General features: G+C 40.3%; 1 protein-coding gene across 15 annotated transcripts in view; it reads left to right on the top strand.

Annotated features, from left to right (window-relative positions):
• RAPGEF4 (Rap guanine nucleotide exchange factor 4) overlaps positions 1-17,812 on the top strand; it is a 348,490-nt gene that overhangs the window by 297,647 nt on the left and 33,031 nt on the right. For 13 of the 15 annotated variants that reach the window (XM_049887444.1, XM_049887446.1, XM_049887443.1 and 10 more), the window contains 6 exons: positions 10,288-10,438; positions 12,062-12,150; positions 12,891-12,921; positions 13,157-13,235; positions 14,611-14,757; positions 16,089-16,186. In XM_049887444.1, the coding sequence (XP_049743401.1) occupies positions 10,288-10,438; positions 12,062-12,150; positions 12,891-12,921; positions 13,157-13,235; positions 14,611-14,757; positions 16,089-16,186 (595 nt within the window). The other 2 variants (XR_007517849.1, XM_049887456.1) reach the window with 2 other exon arrangements.

Here is a 17,812-nt window from a genome sequence, read left to right on the forward strand (position 1 = left end):
CCACTGACACCTATTTCTGGACTTAGTCACATTGTATGTCTCCTCCAATTTTGTCTTCAGCATGGAGAAAGATGGTAGGACTCTGCTTAACATTAATATTCTGGGCCTTTTATGTGCTAATGAGAGAGGCTTTCTATTCACTGGATACACTGGGATGTGATTTGGCCTGATGAATACAAGTACTTTATAATGACTTTTTAAAATCATATTTATTAACTTTCTATACTTTTCTTCTCCAGCTTCTTTAATCTTTTTAAAATCTGCATTTAAAATTCAATTCAATTTGCCTTTAGCCTTTAAAAAAAAAAAAATTAAGACTACCTATAACCCCACCACCACCTCCCAAGTATAACTATCACTAACATTTTGGTGCATGTCCTTCTAGTTTTTTTTCTGTACATGTAGATATATTCTTTTAAATACAAGAATGAGATCATACTATAAATAATTTGTTTTGCTTTTTCACTAAACAATGTTTTGTGCAAATCTTTTATACCATTAAACATTTTTTATACAGCACTGTTTTTCTAAACAGAGATTGCTTTGTCATCTTTAAAAATAAAACATTCTCATTGCAAAAAAAAAATTCAGTTAACACAAAAAGAGAAGAGAGCAAAATTCATCTGGTATCTCACCACTGTTAAGAATTTTATGAAAAACCTTCTAGAAATTATAATCATCTATCTATATTGATTGATAGATATAGATAAATAGATTTATGTCATCATTTTTTTCCAGATAATTCTACAAACATTCATTGAACACTTACAGTGTGTCATACAGTTCTGGCAATGAAGGGACAAAGATGCATGAGACAGACGTATTATCATTTCTAATGACTACGTAATAATATATGGTGGATATGTCATAATTAATTTTCTTAGCCTCATCCTATTGAATATTTAGATTATTTCCACATTTTTTGCTATAACAAACACAATGGGATGAATCTACATGCCACCAGCTAAATATTAGCCTGTGTATCCAATAATTTCCTTACTTTAAATTCCGAAAAATAGGCAAAGAATGTATAAAACTTAACGCTTTTGGTGTTGTTACCAAAGTGCACTCCTCTAGTCTTAAATTTTGTGTTTTATGGTTAAACTCTGCCGTATTTATATAATACATGTGTGTACAAATACAGGCAGGCCTTCAATTCAGCAAGTGATCGCAACTATGCTAATGTTATTTTGAATTTTAATAGTGGTCTTCTGTTGATTTAGAGTATTTTCACATCATTTAATTTATCTTTCCAGCACCCACCCTGCAAATATGACACAAAATCTGAGGACTGGTCCATTTATTTTGTTTTACATATAGGAGAAATCAAGGCACGTGAATTCCAAATAACCACCTAAGATTCCGTGTACACTGACATATGTTTGGAGAAAGTCCAGGCAGCACTAACGTAGTTCTGGTTTACAGAGGACATTGTGGCTGACTTTCCAACAACCATGCCATCTCACTTGGTCAGTCTAGCCACTCATAGTAATTGGCTGCCCTTGCCAATGGTTGGTTCTCAAATTGCTAAACTAGACCTTTGGGACTCAAAGAGAGGCTTTCTGGACCTAATGGGTAAAAACATTTAAGAGAGTGAACAGGAAGCATCTAGTCCCAAACACATGTGATAGCCATCCTACAAAGTTGAGGTGAATGAGCCCTAGGATGTAGCTGAAATGAGTGGAAAGTCAGGGGAAACAATGGGGTCTATAATAACATCAGTAGTAACTGAACCAATCCTGAAGAGTATTCTGCCAGTAGATTTTCTCATATGTCAACTAATATAGGTCTTTGTTGTTTAGGACAGATTGGGACTGCAGCTGAAAAACCCCTAAGTGATAAATGGCTTATATTTAAATGTATGGAAATTTTAAATACAGGAATTATTGTGGTCAAGTATTTTCTGTTAGTGTCCTTATTTTCTTTTGGCTTAATATTCAACAAAAATTCTTCTTTTTCTGGCATGGAAATTTTTTGGTTTCTTGAATTACAAAGAAACAAATAGATCACAGGTTTTATACTAAATTTCAGCTAAAACTTCCTTTGTATCTATTATATCCCTTGTATAGAAAGAGTAAGCACAACATCTTCCCTTACTGAAGGCATTTATTTCTCTGTGAAATTGACCTGGACGATGTTCTCTTTATAAATTGGCTTGAGTTCTCTAAGAGGAATATTTATCAAAATTTACTTTCCTTGTTGGTGAAAAATTTACAAAACAACATCAGGTTCATATTCTCCAGATGAAGCCAAGTTTTTAAGAACATCCTTTGACTTTGGAGGAAAACTTGCAGCTTAAGTTTTATTGAAGCCAAATTTTACCATTGTTTTCCTCGTTCAATTCTGAAAGTGTTTGATCCATATGTCCCCATCAGAGTAGTTTACTTCTTCAAGTATGTAATTTAAGCAATTTTTTTTTTTATAAGAAAGGCTTGACTTGATGTGCTCCTTGGAATGGAACGACCATTATCAGATATTCTGTGCAGTACTTCATATGCATCTTCACAGCCTCATATTTATTTAACATAAACTCGATTTTATTCAGTTAGGAGGTGAACATTTCTTTTATCTCAGGGAAGGTATCCTCTGGGAATGAACCATGATTAATTTAAACCAGTTATGACAATCCATTTACCTGTGCAGTGACTGGTTAAGGAGTGGATGTGTTGCTCAGTTCTGGCCAATGAGATGCAAGAGCACCATTGATATTTACCTGAAACACACCAGAATGTTAAAATACTGAAATGCTTCTCTGTCCTGTGGTAGATGCCACTTCCCTCATCACTCCTCCCCTTACCCAGGACTCCTACATTTCCCCACAATCCAGCATCTACAGACTTATGTCTGGCGTAGAAGGGGGCCTCCAGGACTTTGTTCCATGGCTACAACCAGCATCTGACCTGTTCTTATTGCCCAGTGCCCATGCCGTACTGTTCATATCTTGAACTTTACCCCTGAGTAATAATAAAAATTTTCTCCTTGCATAAAAAGCCAGAGGTTCATGTCCTTTTTTCCACACCCTTTCACCCTGTCTTAATGCGCTGTGTGGCACTGTGGCAGCTATCTTGTGACTGTGAGGCAACAAGCCTACAAAAACATAAACAGAGCCTGAGTCCTTAGTGGTACTATTGAGCCACACTACACCAGACTTGGAACAATCCTCCTTTTAGATGTTTTATTGCATGAGACAGTTAAATATCTTTCATGGATAAGCCTTGATTAGTTAGTTCTTCTGTTACTTAAACTGAAGGTAACTGAACACATCCTAACTGATGCAAACTCAGGTTCAGAGGGTTAAGTAATGATAATAACACCAAGTGCTCACTCTTTGTTAAGCACTGTGCTAAGCAATTTGTGCAAGGAGTGTATTCCTTTAATCTTGTTTTTGCAATAAAGACAGTGAGATTGAGAAGCTAAGTACTTTGCCCAAAGTTACAGCTAGAGTGTTAGCACCAAGCTTTGAACTCCAGCAGTGTGATGCTTTAGGCCATATTCTAACGCTATGCTAGGAGTAAAAGCCTCTGGTTTGAGACCAAAGGGGAGGATAGCCAAGAACGTAGATAATTCCGAAAACCAGTGGGAAGAGGCGGTTTTGAGCAAGAAAATAGGAGACGTGTAAAGAAACTGACCGCACAGGAAGCTCTCCGGTGATTTTCAAGTTAGTAAGTGCCCACGAGCACTGAGCACTGAAGCAACCTGTGCCGGTAGGAATAGCATCCCAGAACAAAGCCAGGAATGCCAGCTCATGACAATTCTAAAACTACCCATTGAAAATATTTTAAATGATTTTCAAAAGAGGATCAATAACAATGATAATAGCTGAGATTTAAAACCAGTAGCTGTCAAGTCACGTCCGACTCACAGCAACCCCATGTGTGTCAGATAGAACTGTGCTCCGCTGGGTTTTCAGTGGCTGACTTTTCAGAAGTAGATCACCAGGCCTTTCTTCTGAGGTACCTCCACATGGACTCGAACCTTCGACCTTTCAATTAGCGGCCAAGCGTGCTGAGCATGTTAGCTGTTTGCACCACCTAGGACTCCCTGCTAAGATTTACTGAGCACTTAATATATTTTGCATATAGTTTATATATGTTTTGTCTATATTATTCTCATTTAATCCATGACAGCGATCCTGTGAAGTATACTGATGAGAAAACCAAAGCTCTAAATGGTCAATTAACTTACCAAGAGTCACACAGTTTATAAGTGGGGAAGCCAGGATTTGAACCTAGGTAGTCTAATTCCTTGACGGCACTGGGTAGTCTAATTCGAGAACTTGCATTCTTAAACACATACTTCATCAAGGAAGGAATAGACCTGGTGCTCAGGTTGTTGGGATACTTCACTAGGCAAGCAAGGTAGTAAAGAGGCCCCAAAATGTAGTGGGGAAAACAGGAGCCGTGAAGTCAGGGGACCTGTGTTTAAATTCTACATCTTATAAGCTGTATTGCTTGGCAGTTATTCTTAACCTTTCCGAGCCCCTTTTGTAAAATAGGGGCAATTATACCCGCCCTACCCACCTAACTAGATTATTGTAAGGATCAAGTGAGGTTATGCGTGTAAAAGTACATTATAAACCTTAAAGCCCCATATAAATATAACTATTATTATTAGACCATCAAGAGAAAAAGATGGCATAATGAAGAGAATATGCAAAATCTTTGTATAGTCAGTGGGCAGATGACCCCCAAAGTTTGTTTTCAGCTGCAAGCATAGATCTTGTATGCAAAGCAGGGTTTTAAAAAACAACAACATTGAAGAGTATCAGTTTGAATGTTGATAAGTGTTTTATAAATAGCTGCATAATTAGCATGTACTTACTGCAAAAAGTATACATAATATTTTATTCCCTGTTGTAAGCTGTAATGAATCTGCTGCCTCTACATCCTGGGAGGTTTTCACTTACTTTCCCCATGATAATTTTAATACATGGAACCATTATTAGCTGAATTAAGAATAAGTAAATGAGCAGTAAAAAAAATACAGAAAAATTACAGGTGCCTGTGGTGAGTAAGATAATAACTAGGTAAAAATATATGAAATAATTACAGTGTTTGAACGGCAGAGCCGGCGTGAGGAAAATGACTCAATAGAATATTAAGCGTGCTGTTGGCAGGGTAGAAAGAGCATAGCCTACACTGTGGCCTTCAACTCTTCTGATTCTCAGCCCTAATACCTCCCTGCAAACAGAGCCCACCTGTCCTCAGCGCGCCTACACGGTGCCAAAGAAGCTGGTCCAATTCAATGAAGATTCAGTCACTCTGGAGGTTTGCTGTCCTGTAGATTAAGTACTCAAGTTAATTCATAGAGATTCAGTTTAAAAGATGTACCAGATGTTTTGCGATTCATACAGACTTAGTCTACCTGACATTTGGGGGAAAAAAATTTTTTTAGAACCTTACATTCCAAACAGCATTCCAAACGACATGATGAATTAAGATAATCAGTCAATCAACAAACATTTGAGGCTTTTATGTTTCTGTGTGCCCAGTCCTTTGCTAGGAAATAGAGATTCAAAATAAGCATAAGACCTAGTTCGTGCTCCTAAGGACTCTGACGTAATGTTCCTGAGGGGTGAAGCATTTTTATCACAAGAGAAGCCTCCAGTTAGAATTTGAACGGTCAGTTGATTTACGATGTTTGTAGTAGGGGTAAGCCACTACTTCTAAATGGACAGGTTTAGGACAAGAGAAAACTGGTTAACACTGCCGAAGAGAGCCTCTGGTTAGGACAGTAGAAAGCCTCCTGACTATTGGATGATAAGGGCGGCAGCAGTTAACTCTTGATTATCTGTGTGTGCTTTGCCCGCTCTGATCAATTGTACATCTCAGATGGGCTTCCCTGTTATCCATCAAACTTCTGAATCACCTGGCTCCGCTACATTGTATATGTTTGGGAAAAGAAATTAAATTTAACATCAGACAAAATGCAATAGCATAGACAGGTAAGAAGAGCACAGGGAAGGGAGATAAGAAAACTGAGTTGTAGTCCCAAGGATTCCGTGGATAAATTCGGGAAAATCACTTACCCTTATTCTGCCTCGTTTCCCTTGCCTGGTGAAGTTGAATGAGATAAAAATCAAAGGACTCTTTCAACTCACAGATTCTGTGATTCTGTGAATCGTCTGAAATCAGTTCAGTGTGTCAGCTTTGAATCTGGCCACTTCAACCATTATGGCCCGTTATTAATTGTGTTTAAAATAACAATTCAGTGAATGATTCTAGATTCTCTTGTGGACTTTTGAGTAGTGCTTTATAAGTTCCAGAACCACGTTATTTTCAGTGTCTCCTTCGCCGTGAGTTCAGGCAGCCATATCGCTCCTTGCCTGAACCCCCTGTCATGATATTTAATAAAAAATACTTCTCGATCATTTGACAAAATCATTGGATTATTATGTATTTTATTTTCTTTACTTAGCATCTTATTATTTTCTCATACATATTATCGTCTCTTAACATTGTGCACCATCAAGTCAATTGTGACTCATAGCTACCCTATAGGACAGATTAGAACTGCCCCATAGGGTTTCCTGGGCTGTAATTTTTAAAAGAGCAGAACGCCAGGTCTTTCATCCTGTGGAACTGCTGGTGGGTACGAACTGCTGACCTTTTGGTTAGCAGTTGACCACTTAACCATTGTGCCAACAGAGTTCCTATATAGACCTCACCAGAAACATATTTCAGCTAGTGTTCTTATAAATGTAGTATTACTGCCCCCCACCTCCATTTTAGTAAACATCTGTAAGGGGAAAGGGAAGACTTTGGGGATAAAGAAGTGCTTCTTTTTAAACTTTCATGAGGAAAAGAAGAAAGCCCCCTCCTAGGGCCCCTGGATTCAGCCAGCTCTAGCTCCCAGGAGGCTGTAGAGTGTCTCGTGAAAGACAGGGGGTGCTTAGCCCTAGTTTACTCTGGATCAGCTGCAGGCAACTTGGAGCTTCAACAACAGCAAAAAAAAAAAAAAAAAAAAAATAGAATCTCTTTCCCATTAAGATTTTTGCTTCCTGGGTACAATTATTCTTTATAACTTCATGAACCCAAGAATTAATTTCTAGTCACTAAAGCTACTGTTTTAAAGCTACTGTCTGGGGGCAGTAGGAGTGATGATAGTAGGAAGAGCCCTGCCTAGATGTCTGAGTCCTGCTGTTTACTCACTGAACAACTTTGGACAGATCTCTTCTCTGTGGACCTTAGTCATCTCATCTGTAAACAATTTCTCCTCAGGTTTGTGGAAAGTATTATGTGATCATGTGAGCATACATCAACATGATAATTTAAACCATTTCAGCCTCATACAAATAGGAGGGAATTTCTCTCTCTCTGCCTCTCTCTCACACACACATATACATACATAAAACATACCGTCCTGTGGCATGTTTCCATTGGGTCAGGACTGTGCCTGTTATATCACCAGCACCTAGCATAGTGCCTGACTCAAAGTAGTCTCTTAATATTTGGTGAATGAATTTTAATGATTTCTTTACTCAGAGTACTTGTAAAGCACTTTGATATAGTTCCTTGAAAAGTATATTAATTTATTTGAAAATATACTGTCTTCTTAAATACCACATTAGCACATTAATTGGCCTCTTCTGTGGTGTTAGTTTCCTCGACTTAGGCTAAGAGGTTACCTCTATAAATACTAGCTCAATAAAAACTCCTGTTTCTGATATATATTAGCATATTTGAATGGTTCAAGATGCACTCAGGCTGCACTCAGTGTGTAATGAAATACTTTTAATATCCTAGTTTATACAATAGCTGAAGGGCACAGTATGACATCCTTTTGAAATTGGTATGATGTGATCAAAAACTAAATTTGTGCCTTTTTCACAGTACAGGGTCATTGGAAAGGCAGTCATTGAGCCTGCCTTTCACAGACTTCAGGACACTGTTGCTTAGATCTAGAAAAGGCAGCTGAAGGGAAGAAGCCTAGACTGAAATGTCAGGGTGAGACCATGGATATGCTCCCCCCATTGGACATGTCCCCCAGGCAGCCTATTCAGGGAGTGAGCACAACTGATCAAGGGGCTTTAAGACACCCTTAGATGGAAACAGACTCTATTCAGACCTCAAAATTTTCATGGCCTCTTTTATTTGTCAAGGTTAGCCGTGCTCAGTTCATACTCCTGTCCCCCATCCTGGCCATCCTTACTTTCTCCTGCCGACCTCATGCTATGGAAATATAAAAAGGTCATACCTGCTTGATGTAACCCAGGTTTCTACATAAACACAAGTCAAACAGAAAAGAGAGCATCTTGGAAAGGCAGCATTGTATTTTCATTATGTTAGATCCACTAACTGGTTCTCTTTAGGTCCACCTGGCTTTAGAGTTATCAAACACTGTCACGAAAAGAGAATGTGGGGATTATTTCATCTCCCCTCCTTCTGTCACAGGTGAGTAAATGGAGACCTCCACAGGCTAAGTGACCTGCCTAAAATCATATTAGCAAAAGGACTAGAACTCAGATCTTTCAGTTCATAGGGGAACCAGTAGTTATTTTTCAATCAGTCAAAAATTACTTACTGGGTACCCACCATGTACCTGACTATGCTGCTAAGTGCCATAAGAAGTGGTCATAAAATGTAGTGCCCAGCATGGCGATTCTTTGGAAAGAAAAACTGAAATTATGAATGCATATGAGCAAGAGACCAAAGGGTTAATCAGAAAAGAAATAATTTTCACAGAAAGTGATCTTCCTTTTTTTTTTTTTTATTGTAAGCACAAAGAGAATTGTAGCAATACAGGTTGAGCAATTTTCTTTTTTATGAATCCCGTGCTCAATTTATGAAAGCCATTTTGCAACCCTTTTACATGCAGTAAACCTTTGCTTTAAGGTTTTGTCATTTACCTTGATCATGATTATTTATAGTCTCTTTAGAAAAGGTCCTTTACTGGGTTAGTTCTCAAGCACAGCACTGCCAAGAGGCAGTTTTCCACAGTGTCTTGTAAGCCCAGGCAGTATGCAAAGGCATGGCCAGTCTTGTAGCCAGCTGTGAGGTGAGGCAGGATTGTGTACTGGAGGGAAACTAGTTGTAATCAGGCTTGTGGGTCCAAAACCAACTCTGCACTTCCTAGTTATGCAGTCATGGCCAAGTCATTTAGGCCTCTTTGGTAGAAAGGGAACGATAGTTCCATCGTATAGTTGTAAAGCCGAGCTTAACTGAGGTACTTCATGTGCAAGATAGAGTGTAAGTTATAATGTAAGTTGTCTTATGAACTAATTATCTGTAATCGGAACTACTTTAGGTCACTGAAAAAGGAATGGTATGTTGAATCTAAAATATTTCGTGGTCACCTACTATGTTCTCCCTACTGCAATCTGCAGGAGGATATTTTTTTTTTTCTTCCAAGCCATGAAACCATGGTCTAGAGATACTAGTGAAGCAGATTAAGTAGACACACATCTTTATTGCTCTTTACAGAAGCCTGCACCTTTTGCTGTTCTTGTTAAAAATCTGTACCAGGGATCTTTACCTGACACATATCTGTTGTATTAATAAATAAAGTGTCTAGGTAAAAGTCACTAGGGCAGGCACTGCACAGAATACAAAGACAAATAATTATCCCAAGTCTCCAAGAGTTTATGGTTTAGTTAAGATGGCTAGCCATAAATGCCTAAAAAGCCAATATGAGTAAGTTACAGTTTTAAACAATAGAAGATATGGTGTAAAAAGTATGTCCAGGGCCCTGACCAGAGGATTGGCATGAGCAAATCTTTCTTCTTCTTTCCCGAAGATAGAACTCATCTACCTTCAGCCTCAATGCCCACCTACGTCCTCTTTGTATCAGTCATGGTCTTGGCAGAAACTAGACACCCATCGGAAAGGTTTAGCTGAAATGAATTTAACGAAGGGAATTGCGGAGATGTGAGCCGGATTATGGGAACCAACAAGAGGTGGCAGGGCACACAGAGACAAGCAACAGCAGGAAGTATTGCCACTCCTAGAGCGGAAGGGCCAGGCAGAGGGTAGGCAGGAACATAATGAGAGCCAGAAGAGAGCTGGAGGTGGGCACAACAAGAATCCTTGTCGACACAGAAATCCAAGCAGAGCTGGTGACAGCCTAATTTGGTGGGCAAATTCCAGGTCAAAGTCAGCAGGCGTCAACAAGGATTTGGTCCAGGCATTTGGTCCAGGCATTTTCTGTGGATACCGAGGCCTCTTTGAAGGACTGTCCCATCAGTCTAAAAGGCTGATGTGAACCTGGGTTCTGCCATTCTCTGCTTTTGCAAGTAGCACAGTGAAATGAGTTTGAAATGGATAAATGTCTTCCTTGACTCCTTGGCACTTACCACGCACAGCCTTCCCAAGGTACGGAACAGGAGAAGATGGACTATACCCTCAACAACAAGAGGCGAGTCATCCGCCTGGTTCTACAGTGGGCTGCCACGTATGGAGACCTCCTACAAGAGGATGACGTGGCAATGGCTTTCCTGGAGGTACGTAGAGTCATCTCTGCCAAGAGTTCATCATTGTCTCTATAATATAACAGGATCCTACAAAGAGGCATGCCAGCTTCCCTGGAGACACTGTATTGCAAAGTTTAGCCTTTGTTAACATTTTCACTAATCAGAAAGATACTTTAATAAAAGTAAATTAAAACATCATCCATTACTCTGCCACTCTAATTCAATAACTGGTAGCATTTTAATGTATTTTCATCTGATCTCTTGTATATTTTGCATAGTTGTAATCACATAGTACCCATCATTTTGCAGGCTGGTTTTTTTTCACTTAACTTTATGTAGGATTTTTCCATATGAGTTCATCTTTGTAATAAAAATTTCTAATGAACACTGAGTAGCTATGCCACAGATACATTTATTTGTTCCCATGTTGTTGAATATTTATATCATTTCCATTTTTCACCTTCATACGATAATAGTGCAATGAACATTTTTGTGAAGTAGTTGTATCCTTAGGCACATTCCTAGAAGTGGGATTACTAGATAAAACAGTAGGTATTTTTGAGGGGAGTGAACAGATAATTTTTTGGAGGAATTACAGTAAATGGGGGGCTGCGAGGTAGTTCTGAGGGAACACAATTTACTTTGTTAACACTGCTGTAATCTGGATTTCCCTTTTCCTCCCCGGCACTGGGTTTGGTTTTTTTTTTGTTTTCCCCGTGACTCTAGCCCCACATGACAGCATTACTCAACCCTCTCCCCTCCAAAACCTAGTACCTTACTTAGAAGTACCTTCCTTCTTTGTAGGCAAAAGGCAATGTTGCTTCTCTTTTAAACTTTGTCAGTCTGTGTTGTGAAATGAATTATCCCAAAGAAACATATTCCCTCTCTCCTTTTCAATTGTATCATTTCCACAGGTAGAGGGATGAAACAGGAAGCAAGTATGGGCTATAAGTGTCCCCTGAGAATGTGGAATGAAGTATTTTGCAAATGTAAAGGTATAATAGTAACTTGGGTTCCTAAGTTGACTCATAGTCTCTACCCATTGAGTTTAGGACTATTTTGCAGATAATTTTGCGAATAAACCAAAGTGGTGGTTGAACTGGCACTGCCCCAGCTCTTGTCCTGCTGTGAGGTCACTGCTCCTGAGGGAAGCAGAGCACTGCTGTTGTTGCTGCTGCTGGGTGGTCAGGACACTTCCTAGGAAATCAGCAAGGAGCCCTGAGTGGGTGGCACAAACTCAGCATAGATTCAGTACCGCGCTGAGGACCATGCCTGCATTTTTAACACCAACAATTAACCACAACTGATAGTGAATATTAAATAAATAATAAATGCTAAAATAATATTTAAAACAAATATTTAAAATGCCTTGAAAAAAATACTGAGGTAAAAAAATGCTCTTAAAGTGTAGACTATAAAAGTTCAAAACAAGTGTAGACATATCATTGCCTTTCATATAAATACCATATAAAGAATTCATTTGCACCATCGAATTTAGGCATATCGTAACCTTTCTTTTTTCTCCAGTCCATGAAACCATGTCTAGACATGCTAGTAAAGCAGATTAGCTAGGAATACACCTTTATTGCTCTTTACAGAAGCCTGCACCTCTTGCTGTAGTTGTTAAAAGCCTGTGACCTTTGCCAATTACAGGAGTTTTATGTGTCTGTATCAGATGATGCCCGGATGATTGCTGCCCTCAAGGAGCAACTGCCGGACTTGGAGAAGATTGTCAAGCAAATGTAAGGAAGGGCTTGGCTTTTGGGGTGTCCTTTTCATCACGTAAGTGCCTGCCTCCCAACCAAAGCATCCTCCAAAAAGTCCTTTGCCCACAAAAATGTTAAATGTGGTTTTTAAATAGCCACACGGTGTTCTGATTTAAGCAGTCGGGGCCAAGGCATAGACAGTGTGGTCAGGCCAGATAAACAAAAGAAGTGAGATTCTGCTCAGCTGCGTTCTGTGCTGGAGTGCGGCCAAAAGAGCCTCTTTCAGGGAGTCCAGCTCAATAAACTCAGGTCCCTTTGGTTCAAAGCAGCTACTCCAGTAAGAAAGTGGGCAGTGGCATTTAAAGAAAGCTTGAGAGGATTTCCTTATATGAAAATTTTACTTTCTGCTGCCCAGGCTGTTTACTCAGTAAAAGTTTGTGTTTTCTCAGTGAAAACATAGGGTTTCACATACGCGGTAACTTGAGCCATAGATTACATACTGGGGAGAGTGTATGCTACTAGGTAGACTTGGGAAGGTAGGAGTCCTGGCTTTAACATCCGTTCTGCCAGGAACTGTTATAAAAACTGTGACTAGAGCCGATCTGTTTTCTGTCTCCCCTTGTGTTGGTTGATCTCTTAATACCAAAATGAGGAGGCCCCTATTTCCTCCTGAAGGGACGCTGTGATTTCATTTTCTAAGATAAAAGTTATATACAAATGAAGCCGTTTAACAGTGTTGAATGTATTAAATAACGTGCCTTCTCTACTTCTTATAGTTTAGAAGAGGCAAAAGCTCCACAAAAGAAGGTAAGTGGTTTGGATTCGGATTCTTCAATTGCCTGTGCTCTATAGCATTTCCCTTCTCCAGAAATACATTGCAATATACATGAGCAATCTTTTTTTTTTTTTTTTTTTTGGTAAATACCAAATATATTCTCTGCATTTTTTGACCCTGGTTGCTTCTCAGGTGTGTTGCCTCTGAGATGCTAACAGGCGTTAGTCATTCTCTCTGGTGACCATTGCTGTTGTTACTTTTTTACAGCACAAGGTTCTTTTACAACAGTTCAACACAGGAGATGAGAGAGCCCAGAAACGCCAGCCTATTCGGGGCTCTGATGAAGGTGAGAATTCTCTTCCAACTCATAGTTGTGTAGATTACTGAAAGCCAGAATGTAATCTTTCCCCTGGGAACCATCACCCTGAACCCCCCAGATAGTTCACACCCTTCTCAGAAATGGTTTTCCTGCAGGTACCTTTTTGCACTCCGATTATTTATGTCCTTGGACTCTGGGCCTGGCACTGAGGTGCTTGGTCCCTGCATCGGTGGTTCTGCCTGTCCCCCGCTACCACTTTTCCTTGAAGGGTTATCTCAGGGTCTGGTCACCTGGTTGTCTGGGAAGAGCTGGTGGAAGGTGTGTGGCACTTTGTGGATGCTGAGGAGAAGGTGGGATCGGGGGTCATCTGTGGAGCAAGGGGAGCACTCTGACCCCTGAGCACAGCCTTTATAACAGCCACCAAGGAGGTGAAAATGCTGGCTATGATGTGTTTGGTTGTTTAAGATTTCTCCAAAGAATTATAGTAAAAAAGTAATAATAATGATGATAAAGATGACAAAATTTCATCCACAAATGAATTTTGCAATTTAGGAGTGCTCTCAACCCAAGGGATCACTGGTAGCATAGTAGTTAAGAACTCAGGTGCTAACCAAAACATCTGCAGTTCAGATCCACCTGTCGCTCCTTGGAAACCGTACGGGGCAGTTCTACTCTATCCTGTAGAGTTGCTATGAGTCGGAGTCAGGTTGATGGCAGTGGGTTTGGGGTTTTTTGGTTTTTGGTCTCAACTCAAGAATTACAGTAGCTAGAGTTGCTTCCAGGATTGGTTTGTTCAAAGGTTAGCCTGCTGCACTAAATAATGAGCTATGTGGCCTGGCCCCAAAGCACACAAAACAGTGAAGCATGTAACCAGGAATGTTACCATATGTTAATGGCCCCAGGTGGAAGCACTCCTGTTTGTCCAGGTGTTAATGTTGGCTCCTGGGCTCTACTCCACACAGGCTAGCAGTAATCTAGTCATCTACCCACAGTCCTTGCTGTATTGTAAAAAAGAAAGGCTGAGAAAGGAGGACAGACCTAGAAAGTTGGGCTAAAGACGCTTGTCACTTTTTCCCCTGACTTTTTTTTAACTTATGGACTTCACAAATATCTGTTTTGTTTTTTTTAATTGGGGCTGAGGGTGATAGCCATATGTGCCCCTATTCTTAGCCCAATGCTAAGGTAAGGGGGCAGGCATAGGGGCACATGCACAAATAAATACATCTACTATGAGTCGGAATCAACTCGACAGCACTGGGTTTGGTTTTGGGTTTTTTTTTTTTTTAGTAAGAATAGCCAGAGAATGCGAATTTTGGAGGCTGTCTAAACATTTTGTATAGTTTATGGTTTTCTTAAGAACTTCCAAGACCAACTGACAGCATTGTTACTGCCTTCCCGATAGTCCTATTTAAGGTGTATTGCATGGACCACACCTACACAACCATCCGGGTGCCAGTGGCAGCCTCAGTGAAGGAAGTCATCAGTGCAGTTGCCGACAAACTGGGCTCTGGAGAAGGCCTGATCATAGTCAAGATGAGTTCCGGAGGAGGTAACAGCCTTAATTAGTATTTTTGGCTTCTGCAAAATGGGATATCCCATCTAAACAGAAACCTTGCCAGGCATTAGCATGGTTCCGCCAAGATGATCCAGAGGGATAGATTGGTACTGTGTGTGCTCCCGTGAATGACAGAGACAGTATGGTTAGAGATGGGCCGGGTAAGTGTTTAATATCGCCCTGGTGGCGTAGTGGTTAAGGGCTATGGAGGCTAACCAAAAGGTCAGCAGTTTACATCCACCAGGCACTCCTTGGAAACTCTATAGGGCAGTTGTATTCTGTCCTGTAGGGTCGCTATGAGTTGGAATCGACTCAATGGCAATGCGTTTGGCTTTTTGGTTTATCTTGAGGAAGAGGTCCTTGGATGCTGCAAATGTCTTGCGCTCTACTACTAACCTAAAAGTTGGTGATTCAAACCCACCCACTGGCTTCAAGGAAGAAAGACCTGGTGATCTGCTTTCATAAAGATCGTAGCCAAGAAAACCCTATGGAGCAGTCCTACTCTGTAACACATGGGGTTGCCACAAGTCAGAATCGACTTGACGGTAACGGATTTGGCTTTTTTGGTATCTTGTAGGTAGGAATCCCTGGGTGGGGCAAATGGTTAACATGCCTGGTTGCTAACCAAAAGGTTCAATGTTCAAGTCCACCTAGAGGTGCCTTGGAAGAAAGACCTGGCAATCTACTTTGATAAAATCAGCCATTGAAAACCCTCTGGAGCATAGTTCTACTCTGACACACATAGGGTCACCATGAGTTGGCAGTTGGTATGGTATGCAATGGTCGTACAGCACAATGAACGTAATTAGTATCACTGAATCGTATACTTCAAATGGTAATATTTTTTGTTGTATACATTTTACCACCATAAAATTTTTAAAAAATTAGGGAATAAGTGGAAATAATAATAAATTTTGCAGCTAAAGTCATTTGGAGTCACAGAAACTATTTGAGTTTTCTAAAAATGATCTTTCCATCTCCAGACTGCTGGACATTATGTATTATCTTGCAGAAACATAACTCGTTATGTAAATCACTAGTGCAATTTTCGTATATAATTATAGTTGCGGCACAGTGCTGGTGAATTGACCCTTGGGTATTTGCGTTCCTGTTTTGTGGTCATTTCTGATGGCATCCTGAGTGTCGTGTGCCTGCATGAATGCTGCGTCTTTTTTATTCAGTGGGTCCCTTCAGTGCTATATTTTATGCAGTCGCTCTGTGTGTTCCTGTCATTCACCGAGCTGGCAATTTGTTGGTGTGATTAGGGCAGTGCGGCAAATCTCAGATGCATTTAATAGGCAATCTCATGCTTTTTATGTTCACAGAGAAGGTGCTGCTCAAACCTAATGATGTTTCAGTATTTACGACACTCACCATTAACGGACGCCTGTTTGCTTGCCCGCGAGAGCAATTCGATTCACTGGTAGGTGTGGATGGCCTCCTCGGCGCGGCGTCTGCAATCAGAAAAACTTGTCTGGAGCTTCGTTTTGCAGTCATGTTGAACCGAGTTGCTAAAAAAACTTGAATGCTACTTTCCTTTTTCTTTTTCTGCGCTCTATTAGGTAAGCCTCAGGTGTTCATTTGAGATCCTCTGAGCTTCAGCTTTTCTTTTGTGGGAATTAGCCAAGTAGCACCGATACTGGGGCATCATTCAGCTTTCAGAACTCTTGGTTGTAATTTACTACCTTGAAATGTCACCCAATTTAAATATTAATATTAAAAATCTGCGTACTTAGACCAGGATGGAAATAAAACTTTTTTTTTTTTTAAAGCAAGATATTGCTATTCATCAGACTCCGAAGGGGGATGTAGAAACACAAGATGGCAAAGCCACCATCCAGAACAAGAAACACTGTGCCCTGAAAGTCCTCTCTCTGCCTTTTTAAGAAAGGCTAGAGGCCAAACCCTTTGCCGAGTCTCCGCACGCTCTTGTCCCCAGCCACATAGAGCTTTCTGTGAATACAGAATTAACTAACCCATGCCAATAATTTTGTAGCTGGTCTCTTTTATGCAGGTGGTAGAGCTCATTTATATTTATCCATAAAAATTGGGAATGGAGGCGAAATGCCATTAAGAAAGCCTACGGGGCCAGCTCAGATGGTAGAGAAACTTGTGGTTTTCTCAGTCTGCGGACATACGGTGCTGCTTTTATAAGATAGTGCTACAGGAGAGCTAGAGGAAAACCCCATTAGATTTGGGGAGAGAGTTTCACTACGTAAGTGATGCATGAGTACCGTTCAATTTTAATAAAATCCAACCTTAGAGGTAAATCAAGATTCCCCTCCTCGATCTTTTTAGAGCTTGTTTTAGCCTCATCATGATCCCAGTTTACTGATTTGGGGAGAGCCATTTTGTACATTCTGATGACACTAAGTAGCTATTTACAATCTCTTGAGTCCACTTGGAGAAGAACTTAATAAATGTATCATTTGATCTCTTACTAACCCCTCATCCATCTCAACCCTTGAGTACCTTGCTTTCCTCCACAACCAGCATTATAAGATCTTAAACTGCTCACAGCCCTTTTCATATATATTTTTAGTCATCTACATTCATTGCTAGGAGCCTTGGTGGCACAACCATTAAGCACCTAGCAGCTCCTGGGGAGAAAGACTTGGTGATCTGCTCCTGTAGAGATTGCAGCCTAGAAAACCCTATGGGACAGTTCTACTGTATCACATGGGGTCACTAGAGTCAGAATCGACTTGGCAGCACCTAACAGCAACATGTTCATTACCTTCTATGTAAACATATCCCAACACTGAGAGATTGAAAAAAAAATGTTGTAAATGAGAAGTGCTGCCTTCTTCCGGAAGTGAAAGCCATAAAGAGCCAGTTTAGCTATAGCCCCGTTGAAGGTGCTGTGTGATATGTTTACCCCACGGGCTCTCCACTGCTCTTGCCAGCAGATCCTTGGCCACAGTGTCAAATGATGTGTTGTATAGATAGAGCGTGGACTGTTTCCAGCTCCCTGTGGGCCAGATACTAAGTTTTTAAGCCTCTGTTTATTTGCACACAATCCAGCAGCCTTACAATTCTTAGTCCTTGC

Source organism: Elephas maximus, chromosome 6, assembly GCF_024166365.1.
Source record: "Elephas maximus indicus isolate mEleMax1 chromosome 6, mEleMax1 primary haplotype, whole genome shotgun sequence".
NCBI lineage: Eukaryota > Metazoa > Chordata > Mammalia > Proboscidea > Elephantidae > Elephas > Elephas maximus.